This window comes from Felis catus, chromosome A1, assembly GCF_018350175.1.
Source record: "Felis catus isolate Fca126 chromosome A1, F.catus_Fca126_mat1.0, whole genome shotgun sequence".
In the NCBI taxonomy this organism is placed as follows: Eukaryota; Metazoa; Chordata; class Mammalia; order Carnivora; family Felidae; genus Felis; species Felis catus.
In genome coordinates, this window is record NC_058368.1 from 1,653,769 (window position 1) to 1,667,079 (window position 13,311).

At 35.8% G+C, this 13,311-nt stretch overlaps 1 protein-coding gene across 10 annotated transcripts in view; it reads left to right on the forward strand.

The window, feature by feature from the left end:
- Positions 1–13,311, forward strand: part of IFT88 (intraflagellar transport 88) — a 133,228-nt gene that overhangs the window by 30,897 nt on the left and 89,020 nt on the right. For all 10 annotated transcript variants that reach the window (XM_023248988.2, XM_023248958.2, XM_023249092.2 and 7 more), the window contains 6 exons: positions 292–382; positions 1,981–2,085; positions 3,478–3,580; positions 4,414–4,528; positions 6,329–6,560; positions 8,392–8,462. In XM_023248988.2, coding sequence (XP_023104756.2) covers positions 292–382; positions 1,981–2,085; positions 3,478–3,580; positions 4,414–4,528; positions 6,329–6,560; positions 8,392–8,462 — 717 coding nt within the window. The remainder of the gene's footprint in view (positions 1–291; positions 383–1,980; positions 2,086–3,477; positions 3,581–4,413; positions 4,529–6,328; positions 6,561–8,391; positions 8,463–13,311) is intronic.

Sequence of the window (13,311 nt, forward strand, 5' to 3'; positions counted from 1 at the left end):
ATGTTATTGTGAGGATTAAATGACATAATTAGGGAAGAGCATCTGGTTTAGTGTTAAATTACTAATTACTGTGCTCAGTGTGTATTTTTATTAACTAAAATATGTTATTTTTGCTGTTATCATTATATAATTACTAAAAACTGTTCATTTGCTTTTTAACACTATTTATACATTTATCTTATCTGTGACCTATTCTTATAAAAGCGCAAAATGGACAATAAGTACATTAAATTTTAGTTTATATTATTAGTGCTTGAATGAATCAAAGTATACCTGCTTTTTCTTTAATAGTCCAGAAGAAAAGATTAGACAATTAGAGAAGAAAGTAAATGAATTGGTAGAAGAAAGCTGTATTGCTAACAGTTGTGGAGACTTAAAATTGGTAAGTTCATAAACTCCTAGGACTCGAGATGATGAAGTGTGCGTATGTATGTGTGTGTACTTTTATATATGCACAAATACAAGCACATGTACAGGTTTCCCCCACTATCCGAAAGTAGAGCGAAACCTTTCATAAGTCGAAATGGCATCAAGGAAGCGATTGCCATTAATTTACACTGAAAATGGTTTGAGCTTTCCCAGGCCCCAAAACTAACCTCTCTTAGGCTTTTCTGATACCTGAGGACACATCTTGCCAACCGATGCACAGACTAAATCAAGGTCAAACACAGATGCTCACAGACAGGTCAGAGCTCTGGTGGCTTGATGCTGAGATGCCCAGGGTAGCTTCCTGAAGGGAGCGTGGGGGGGCTACTCTCGCTGCTGGGGGTCTGTATTGCCTCTGAAGGGTTTGATGCAAAACGGATGTTGCTTCACTTCTTTTTTTCGTAAAAGCCAAAAGCCTCTTCAGGTTTCTTTTAGTTAGCGAAAACAGGTACTAATGTAGGTCTTTCGTTAAAGCAGAATGGCGTCCTGCAACCTTTTGAAAAGCGGGGGATACCCGAACAGATAAACATGTTTGTCTTGCTGTTGACTGGCTTAGAGTTTTTACTGAAGCAGTTATTTTGAAAACGTAGGCAACTGCTTCATACATAAGCTCTGATGTCAGAAATAGTTGATCGATTTTGTAATTTGTGATATTGGTCATTTCAATAGGAAACCAAATTCTAATGGATCAATTGATTGAAATTGGCAGCCTGATGGACTGTTGGATTAGACTCAGCCTCTCGAAAGGCGTAGCTATCACGGTCCACATGCAGTACTGAGGGCTGTTTTCTTATTTAAAGCCTCACTACCCTAAAATATTTTTTCCTATGTAAACTGCTACAAAATCATAGTTTGCTTTGCAGAATTCTAACTCTGTTTTTTTGTGTTTTTTTTAAATTAAATACTTGCTCTTAATTTGCTTTGTTCTCATTACTTTGATTGTCATACTATATAAATGTAATTTCTGTGACTTAGTTATTAGATTAATGAATACCATTAGAAAGAATTATTCATATAAAAGCTGTTTTTATTGCTCATAGAACCGGTACTTTTTTATCTAGCTCTAAAATAAAATCCCACGGTGAGTTAATCTGTCTGTGGTTGTCTCTAGGGGAAATTAACAAAAGGTTCTTAGCATTCTGAGCAGGATATAAAAGCCAGACTAAGCATCTGTTGTAATATTGAGTAGCATTCATTCTGTTGCATGAGATGGAATTAAAATACCCAAAGTTTCAGGATTGGGAGGGAAAAGGAAGGAAAGAGGTTGTCAAATCTAAATGGTGGTGGAAGGGATGGTGATAAAGAAACTTGACTTGGGGCTAATAAACTCTCCATTTTATCTGTCACATACTTCTTTTGAGGGCAGAAGGGAAGATACATGACATTTTTATTAGGGTGAGCTCCACTTTAAACAAATACTCTGGGTTCTTTTGTTTTCAAAAGAGTACAGCAGGGCCTCCTGGGAATCCCAGTTTTGTGCAGATACCTCCCAAATGCATAAAATACTCATAATGAATGCTTAAAGGAATTGACAAAGTATCAACTTGATTTCAGGCCTTAGAAAAGGCAAAAGATGCAGGAAGAAAGGAGAGAATCTTGGTGAGACAACGAGAACAAGTTACAACTCCAGAAAATATCAATTTGGATTTAACTTACTCAGTAAGTATGAGAAATACCTATTGAGTGAAATTATTTTGGCTAGGATTTGTAGATTCCAAAAGTCTTTTTCCTTTTGTCTTTAGGTTTTTTTTTTTCCCCTGTGTTTTAAATCTTATTGGACCTCAGGTGCCCAGAGTTATATTAATAATAATCTTTATAAAGTTCATGAGGCACTCTTACTCTTGTCTTAGGTTTGTGCAAAGATCTTTTTTTTATTTATTTAGTTAATTAGTTGTTTTTAGTAACTTAGTACCCACAGGCTTACCACCCAATGACTCTGGAAGATTGCTAATATTTATGCTCTGTATTTTGTGTGGTTATTTTAATGAGATTTTAATGTGGACTTTTGGTCTATGATTCTTAAGAACTTCCAACTAGGCAAATAATACAATGTTCTGTGAGGGTAGTGAAAAACAACAAAAACTTAATTTCTTACAAGATTAAAAAAAATTTTTTTTAATGTTATTTTTTGAGAGAGAGCGCGAGAGAGAGAGAGAGAGAGAGAGAATGTGAATGGGGGAGGGGCAGAGAGCGAGAGAGAGAGAGGGAGACACAGAATCTGAAGCAAGCTCCAGACTCTGGGCTGTCAGCACAGAGCCTGATGCGGGGCTCGAACCCACGAACCGTGAGATCATGACCTGAGCCAAAGTCAGATGCTTAACTGACTGAGCCACCCAGGTGCCCCAAGATTGTTTTAATTCTTAAAAGACTTCCTTGATGTTTATACCACTATTTTAAAAGGGTGTATTTTTAGTGGGAAAAATGTTCATTTGCCAAACATATGAAAAAAAAGGACATTTGAAACTGAATAAGAATTTTTAGATGTTCGTTCTTGATAGCCAATATTTTTAAATTTCATGAAATCTTTGATGGGGGAGTAATTTCTAGTGATTTTTTTTACCTGTGGGAAAATAATTTTGTATAACTTAGTGACTTAAATTATAATTTTGCATACAGAGAAATACTTTTTACAGTTTTGCGTATAAAGAAGTGCACAAACGAAGGTTTAAGATATTTCCACATAATGTTTAATTTTTATTTACGAAGAAAATTTGGCTCAATACCTTGCTTATTCCCTTTATTACCAGCAACATTAACAATACATGTTTATTCTTTGTAGGTCTTCCTGAGATTAATGGATGGCAAATACTACCTAAATTAGAATACTTAGAAAATTAAGGTGCAGTTTGGAGGACAGTTATGCTTATCTTAATGTTCTCGTTCATTTGGAATGCAAGATATTTCTCTGTATGCTTTACTTCCTCACTAGTGGAGTATCTTGATATAGGCATCTAGTTTTGTTAGGTATAGGATGTTAATCTCTTAAAAGATTATAGGCAAAAGGGCCTAAAATGGTCATTATGTGTCTTTTTGCCTTGTTTTTTTCCTTAGGTTCTTTTCAACTTGGCCAGTCAATATTCAGCGAATGAAATGTATGCTGAAGCACTAAATACATACCAAGTTATAGTGAAAAATAAGATGTTTAGCAATGCAGGTGGGTGTGTATAGTCAGTTTGCCCAATAAATATAGTTCTTTTTCTTTGAGTTTGTCGAAGTAATTTCTGCACCCAACATGGGGCTCAAACTCACAACCTCGAGATCAAAAGTCATGTGCTGCACTGACTGAGCCAGTCAGGCACCCCAAATACAGTTTTTTTGTAGTGTTAATTTACATTTCCCCACTTTATGTTTCCTTATATAATCTATGCTCTAAACAAATATGTTTTTATAAAGAAGTGTCCTACTTAAAGATACTACTTACATGAAAATCTACAGAATCTACATAAATACAAATGAAGAAATACGGTTGGTATAAGATAGATTGCCTAATAGTAAACAAGAAATATATTCTGTCATCACAGGTAGAATGAGCCAGGGCAATCCCATCAAACATGCTTTCACTTATAAATTTATCCCCAAGAGACTATAGTTTAGTAGCATATATGTGTAATTTTTTGGTAGTTGTATTAAAGTTATCAGAATATCAGAATATCGTTTTCTTTAATATATTAAAATGTGTGTGGCATTAGTGAGTTTAATTTTAAAATCCCACTTTTTACAAAATAACACAATTCCAGTTTTACAATGTAAATCACTTGTTCTCCAGCCATATTTTCAGGGCTCCATCTGTCTTAAGTTCCATTTCCTCACAGAAGATTGGTGTGTAGGTATACGAAAATAGTGTAACTATTTTAAAGTGAGAATTTTAGGTAGTGTCTGAAGCTTCACAACTTGAGAAAAACTTCAAAGAACATGAATTAAGGTCATCTTAAATAGAGAAAAAATTAAGAAAATAGAATATTACATATTCATTATTTTTTTAATTAGGAAGATTGAAAGTGAATATGGGAAATATTTATTTAAAGCAAAGAAATTATTCCAAAGCCATTAAATTCTACCGAATGGCACTAGATCAAATTCCAAGCGTCCATAAAGAAATGAGGTAAGTTTACATAGTGATGACTTGGTGAAATTTAAGTGTTATTTTCAGAAACAAGATAACTCTAATGACCTGTTGTCAGTGGGTTGAATATTTTGAGGTGTTTGTACATGTGAGGTGTTAGATTTATGTTGTATCTGTAGTATTTTGGTCTATTCCCCTTCTGACTATTTGTACACATTTGTGTAATGACAAGTTAAAGGTTAAAGATATAATATGTAATCAACTGAAATAAAACTGAGCTAATTGGCCTATATAGTGGGTAACCCAGCAGGCCATTAGCAGCAAATAAGTCACTGCCAACACAGAATCAAAACTCTGCTTTAGAATATAATAGACTTTAGAATGTTTTAATTTCTAAAAGGCTAGAAATTAAGACCACCATATATTCTTGCTGTAGATTGCAAATGAAACAATGAAAGGAAGAGATTGCATTTGAATCTTAGAAGAGGGGATAGGAGGAGGAAGCTGAGATATATTCTATTCCTACCATATTTCAAGAGCAGAAACAGTAAATTACCTTATGGTCTGGTAATAACCTTGAGAACATAGAAGGTTTCCAGGATATTTACTGGTCATAATTGTCCCTAGGCGCTTAGTACAGTTCCTCTGTGAAAGTTAATTTATTTGTAAATGCCACCTTTAATGATTATTTGTTTCTGAACAGTACATCATTATCATTGGGAAATATCTAACTTCTAGGACACAATGCCCGTAGGCACTTTTAACACAAGTGAGCCCAAGGCTTTGAGCATTGTAGGATAGCTTATGTCAAGTGCTTAATTATCAATAATCAAGAGGTGCTGTAGTAACTAAGTTAAGGAACTGATGGTAAGAACAAGAGCGCTCAAGAAAGGTGTACTTGTGACAGGTTATTTAAGTGAGGAAGAGAAAAAGGGTAATATTCCAGACAAAGGGAAAATCGAGAAGAGTCAAGGAAATAACAGTGTTCATGATCTGATCAGAATAAATGAATTTAGTTGAAACAGAGATATTATGTTGAGGAGTAGTTAGAAATAAGATGGGATTACATTCATAATCCCATCTACATCCCTTTGAAGAGGATGTAGAGAAATTGGAAACCTCATACATCGGGGTATATAAAATAGTACAGCCAGTTTGGAAAATAAGTATGGAATTTCTTAAAAAGTTGAACACAAATTTACCAGTGGACCAGTAATTCAACTTCCAGGTATATATCCAAGAGAAATGAAAACATGCTGTTACAAAGGATTGTATGTGAATGTTCATAGCATTATTCCTAATAGCCCAAAAGTGGAAACAGTCAAATGTCTGCCGAGTAGGCAATGGGTATATAAAATGTGGTGTATTCATATTATGGAATACTATTTGCAAATATAAAAGGAATGGAGAACTGATAGATGCTAAGAATGGAGGAACCTTCAAAAGATTATGCTAATTAAAAGAAGCCAGGTATAAAATACTGTATATTATATGACCCCCATTTATACGCAATGTTTAGAAAAGGCAAATCCAGAGAGAGAGAAAGTAGGTTAATGATTGCCTAGGGCAGGAAGTGAGAATGGGAAGTGGCTGCTAATGAGCACAGATTCTCTTTTTAGGGTAATGGAGATAAGTTAATATTTTCACAGCTGTGTAGATATAGCAGCAATCACTGACTTGTATAGTTAAAACAAGTGAACTTAGGTAAGTTAAACTTCAGTAAAGCTTTAACAAAACAAAGCAAAAGTGGGAAAGAAAAGGATACTATCTGTGGAGTGTCTTGACTACTGTACTAAACACATTGGACTTTTAAACTCATCCATGTTTCTTTTTCTTTAGGATTAAAATCATGCAGAACATTGGTGTTACATTTATTAAAACTGGTCAATATTCAGATGCCATTAATTCATTTGAGCACATAATGAGTCTGGCACCAAATCTGAAGGCAGGCTTCAACCTGATTCTTAGTTACTTTGCTGTTGGAGATCGAGACAAAATGAAGAAGGCGTTCCAAAAATTGATTGCGGTTCCATTAGAAATTGATGAAGATGATAAATATATCTCACCAAGTGTGAGTATGAAGATAACTGCTGTGTAGCTAGCTGTTAGTTGTCCGTGCTTTTCTGTTTCCAGAAATGAGAGTTAGATGGATGACTTTTTAGGTTTCTCCTAGCCCTATATTAATGTGTTTTAATTAATCAAATTTAATTAATGTGCTTTTACCAGTTTCATTTGTTACTTAAGTTAAATGGTTGAGAATGGGACTCTGTTGAAATAGGGCTAGAGATTACGGTTAAAACTGACTTTACAATTTTATTGAGAAAAGGGAAAATCTAACAAAAATATGATTAGATGTCATTCCTTAAGTATAATATCTTGACCAAGGAACCCCTAAATCCTTGTTTTTTTTACTATTTTTTTCAGTCATTTATGAACAGAGGAAGCTCAAACTATACTAAATATGTCACAAATGAAAAGAAGTAGTTCCTTATCCTTATGCATAGGGTAGAGCATAATAAAAAAATCATATTTTCAAAGACCTGAGGAAATATTATATAATGTTAAGTGAAAAACCAAATGAAAAAAAAAGATATGCACACACCCATACATGAACACAAACTGAAAGGAAATACACCAAAATAGAAACAGTAGTTTCCAGGGAGTGAGATGATTTTTCTTAATGTTTTTAAAATATTTTCCAGAGTTTTACATATAAATTATTGGTATGCTGCCATATTATTTTCTATTAAACCAAACAGTATGAAATTGCCTATATTTATAGATCAAAAATAAGAGAATAATGCCAATTTCATAAATTGAATTAATAGATTGTAAGGGTATTACCGCCTAGCTGTTGGCTGCACCATACAATACTTAACTCTTCTTATGCCTCAGTTCTTTATATACAATACAGGAATTTATAATAACCTACTTTATAGGGTTGTGAGGATTAAGTGAGATAATGCAAGTGAAATGCTTAAAACAGTACCTGGAACATAGCATGTGCTATGTAAACATTAATTATATATATTGTTTTTATTGAGAGGAAATTTATGTTGTGAAAAAATCTATTTTTAATAAAGAGTAGAGATATGGATTACTAAGTAATTTGATGATCATTAAATCATTTACATTTGAGTTTAGAATTTATAATACCACACAGCTTCTGTGTACTTGGTCCTGTTCTATCCGGCCTGACCTTTTATCAGCTGCTCAGAATCTGTTAGTTCAAGGAGAATGTGATAGATAATCAGGAATAAGAAAAGTTCTACTTTACATAAGGGAAAACAGTTTAGAAAGATTAATTTACTCTACTAACTAACTTAGTGGTGTGGTTGATTAGAAATCCAAGCTCTTAGGGGCACCTGGGTGGCTCAGTCGGTTCGGCTCTTAGGGGCACCTGGGTGGCTCATGTCCGACTTCGGCTCGGGTCATGATCTCACGGTTCGTGAGTTCAAGCCCCGCCTCGGGCTTGTGCTGATAGCTCGGAGCCTGGAGCCTGCTTCGGATTCTGTGTCTCCCTCTTTCTCTTGCCCCTTTCCCGCTCATGGTCTGTCTCTCTCTGTCTCTCAAAAATGAATACACATTAGGGGCACCTGGGTGGCGCAGTCGGTTAAGCATCCGACTTCAGCCAGGTCACGATCTCGCGGTCCGGGAGTTCGAGCCCCGCGTCAGGCTCTGGGCTGATGGCTCTGAGCCTGGAGCCTGTTTCCGATTCTGTGTCTCCCTCTCTCTCTGCCCCTCCCCCGTTCAAGCTCTGTCTCTCTCTGTCTCAAAAATAAATAAACATTGAAAAAAAAAAATGAATACACATTAAAAAAAATAAAAAAAAAAAAAAGAAATCCAAGTTCTCAGTATTTGCTTCTGAATTAATCACTTTTTTCCCAATTTTATTTTCCCAGGATGATCCACATACTAACTTAGTAATTGAAGCTATAAAAAATGATCATCTAAGGCAAATGGAACGTGAACGGTAATATTTTGCACACTTTAGTAACATAGGTTTAATTTTTATGAGTTAAATATACATTCTGATTATTTCTCTCAAGACTTGTTATATTCAGTATATTAAATAGTGCTATTGTTTCACCAATTCTGTACATTACTAGATTCTCTTTTCTCCTGAGTAATCACAGTCCTCAGGCTGACCCCAGTTATTCTTAGCCAGTTACTCTTACTATTTTCTTGTAATTCGCTTCTCCTCTGCATTTGGTGCAATGTTGCAACTTTGTTTATACTACCTTTCTTTAAAAAATTGTATCTTTATGTATTTTTGTCCAGCTTCCCAATTAAATTTCAACTCCCAAAGACAAAATTGTACTTTTTTCTTCCTTCCTCCAGTATGGTACCTAGACTCTGCCAACTATGGTTTGAAAGTTCTAATATGTATTGAACATGCAACAGGTATATTAGAAGTATATCACACAATAGAGAGCCTTTAATTTTTTAAATTGTGGTAAAATACACATAGCATAAAATTTACCATCTTAATCATGATGCATAAGAAAGACTTCATGGTTTGGTAGTGTTAAATGCATTCACGTTTTATAACCAGTCTTCAGAACTCGTGTGTGTAGGTATTGGGTCATATGCTAAATCTATTTTTTAATTTTTTAAATTATTTTTATTTATTTATTTGTAATTCCAGTGTAATTAATGTTATATTAGTTTCAGGTATACAATATAGCGATTCAACAATCCTGTACATTCCTCAGTGCTCACCACGATAAGTGTACTCTTAATCCCCTTCACTTATTTCACCCCAGAACTCTTTGTATCTTCGTAATCTACATCTCTACCCATTGAACAACATTTCTCCAGGTCCTGCCCCCAGCACCAAACACCCACCATTCTCCTTTCTGTTACTATGAATTTGCTTTATTTTCCTCATGTAAATGAAATTATAGTACACTTATAATGTCTACAAGGTCCTTCCATGTTGTAGCATGTGATAGGATTTCCTTCTTTTATAAGGCTGAATAAGATTTCATCATATGCGTGGAAGGCCCTTAATTTTTAGAAATTAGTTTAATTAAAAAAATTTTTTTATGTTTTTATTTTATTTTTAAGAGAGAGAGACAGAACATGAGGAGGCTAAGGAGCAGAGAGAAAGGGAGACACAGAATCCGAAGCAGGCTCCAGGCTCTGAGCTGTCAGCACAGAGTCCGATGCGGGGCTCAAACTCACAAACTGTGAGATCATGACCTGAGCCAAAGTCGGACACTCAACCGACTGAGCCACCCAGGCACCCCAGAAATTAGTTTAACTTTAAAAATTAGTTTAGGGGTGCCTGGGTGGCTCAGTTGGTTAAGCGTCTGTCCGACTCCTGATTTCAGCTCAGGTCACGATCTCACAGTTTGTTGAGATTGAGCTCCATATCAGGCTCTGCACTGACAGTACAGCTGCATGGAAGTCTTTTTCTCCCTCTCTCTGCACCTCCCCCTCTCACACATGTATTCTCTCTCTCTCTCCCCCTCTCTCTCTCACTCTCGAACTTAAAACATTAGTTTAGCATTAAAAATAAGTGACTTCTTCTGGGAAGATGAGTAGACACAGTTTTCCCTGTTATTCCCACTAAATACAAATGAAAACCTTGGAAATTATGTATAAAACAAATACAAGAAAGGTGGAGAGAAGAGGGCAGATCAGCAAAGGACCTCAGGACCTGAGGAACAACATGGCAGTGAGTCCCCTCATCTTTCCCGGACTTGTATGTGAAGAAATTGTCAGTTAGAAAACATCAGTGGGTATATTTTTAAAAACAAACAAAAAGCCCCAAGAAAAGCCCAATTTTCTAGCCAGAGGACAAGGAAAGGAATAGTCTATCGAGACTGAAAACTTTTAGACAAATACTGCGCACACAAACTACGGCCCCACTCCTGTGCCTGCCAACAAAAGTCAAGTGGGAGCCTGGCTTCCCACTCTGAAAAGGCTGTAAGGAGACACTCCATATCCCAAAAGACCAGGTAGGGAGCCAGGACTTTAATCTCCACAGACCCTTGATGAGTCCCAGCAGTCTTTGGTGTCAGCAGATAGCACATGGGGAGCGTGGAATTCTACTCCATCAGAGTAATGAAGCACTCCTTCCCCTCTCTCTGGTATCGGAGAAAATGGTGGAGAATCAAAACTTTCATCATCACTCAGTGGTAACAAGGCCACCCCACTATGGTGTCAATAGGGACCGTGGTAGAAGCAGGAACTCCTACCCCATCCAGCAGAAACAAGGACTTCTTCCTGCCTCGAGTATCAAAAAAGGCCATGTGGGGAAACCTGGACATCTGTTATCTGGCACTCATAAGGTGGTGTCTCTTCTCCCCCCTGCTAGAGCAGTGTCAAGAAAGCAGCTAAAACAGACTTAAATAAAAATTCAGAGTATTATAATATAGAAATATCCAAGCTTTTTTTTAATGTTTTAATTTTTGAGAGAGACTGAGAGTGTGAGTAGGGGAGAGGCAGAGAGAGACAGAGGATCTGAAGCGGGCTTCGCACTGACAGCAGAGAGCCTGATGTGGGGCTCGAACTCACAAAGCACAAGATCGTAACTTGAGCCAAAGTTGGACACTTACCTGACTGAGCCACCCATGCGCTCCATGTAATGTCCAAGTTTTGATCAAGAATCACTCATCATAAGGAAGTAGGATGATTTCAAACCAAATGAATGAAAAATCTAATCAATAGATGCCAACATTATTAGACAAAGATGTTAGAATTATCTGGCAAAGCAAACGTGATACAAATGCTTCTGCAAGCAACTATGAGCATGCTTAAAGCAAATTTAAAAGTAAAAACCCTCAGAAAAGAAGTCTCTGCAAATATAAAGAAGCACCAAATGGAAAATTTTAACTTTTTTGAAAAATACAATAATTCAAATAAAAAGCCTGGTGGATGGGCTCCACAGGAAAATAAAAGGGAAATGGAAAGATTCAGTGAACTGGAAGATGAAAAATGGAAATTACCCAGTCTGAACAACAGAGAGAAAATAGACTAAAAACCAGAAATGAAGAGAGCCTAAGTGACATTTGGGACTATAACAAAAGACCTGCCATTCGCATTATCTGTGTCTTGGATGGAGAGGAGAAAGAGATTGGACTAAAGAAATAGTGGCTGATAAAATTCCCCAAATTTGATGAGAGAAATAAATATACAATACAAAAAAATGATTAATACCAAAAAGAGTAAACCCAAGGAAATCCATGTGAAGATACATTATGATTAAACTTCTGAAAATTAAAAAGGCTTGAAAGAAGACAAAAACAACACATAAGGGAAAGCAATTAGAATGATAGTGGAAAAGCCTTAAATTAATACTCTAAGCTGTCAGATTAATAAACTAGAAAAAGAAAAGCAAAATCAGCCAAAGGAAGAAATAATAACAGAAATCATTAACATTGAAAAAAAGAAATACCAATGAAACACAGAGCTGATTCTTTGAATAGATCAATAAAATTGAGAAACTTACAGCAAAACTGACAAAAAATAGAGAAGACACAAATTACCAGTATCAGGAACAAAACAGGATCTATCTCTACAGACTTAGCAGACATCAAAAAAGATAATAAGGGAATGCTACAAGCAACCCTGTACCCATAAAGTTGACAGCTTGGACAGAATGGGACCACTCTCTGGAAAAACACAAATGACCACAACTCACCTAATGTGATTTAATTTGTAATTTTGAAACACCCCAAAAAGAGATCTCCAGGCCCATATGGTTTTACTAGGGAGTTCTAGGAATTAACATCAGTTCTATACAGTTTATTCCAGAAGATAGTTCATTTTATGGAGCTAGTATTCCACTGATACCAAAATAAGACAAAAAGAAAGAAAGAAACAAACAAACAACAGATCTAAAAAACAATGAGTATAATAAAGGATATCAATAGAATAGAGGACAAAACCACATCATCATCTCAGTTTAAACCAAAGAAAAAGATCAAGTGGGATTTATTCCTGGGCTACAGGGCTGGTTCAATATTTGCAAATCAATCAATGTGATATACCACATTAATAAAAGAAAGGATAAGAACCGTATGATCCTCTCAGTAGATGCAGAAAAAGCATTTGACAAAATACAGCATCCATTCTGGATAAAAACCCTCAAGAAGGTAGGGATAGAAGGAATATATCTCAACATTCTAAAGCCTATATATGAAAGACCCTCAGATATTATCCTCAGTAGGGAAGAACTGATAGCTTCCCCCCTCAGGTCAGGAACACAACAAGGATGTCCGCTGTCACCACTGTTGTTCAACATAGTCCTGGAAGTCCTAGCCTCGGCAATCAGACAACAAAAAGAAAAGGCATACAAATCGGCAAGAAAGAAGTCAAACTTTCACTCTTGACAGATGACATGATACTCTATGTGGAAAACCCAAAAGACTCCTAGAATTGAGACATGAATTCAGCAAAATTGCAGAATATAAAATCAACGTACGAAAATCAGTTGCATTTCTGTACACCAATAATGAAGCAGCAGAAAGAGAAACCAAGGAATCGATCCCATTTACAATTGCACCAAAAGCCATAGAATACCTAGGAATAAACCTAACCAAAGAGGTAAAAGATCTGCACACTAAAAACTATAGAAAGCTTGTATAAGAAATTAAAGAAGACACAAAGAAATGGAGAAACATCCCATGCTCGTGGATTGGAAGAACAAATATTGTTACATTGTCTATACTACCAAATGCAATCTACACACTCAATGCAATCCCTATCACAGAAACACCAGCATTCTTCATGTAGCTAGAACAAACCTAAAATTTGTATGGAACCAAAAAAGACACCAAATAGCCAAAGTTATGTTGAAAAAGAAAACGCAA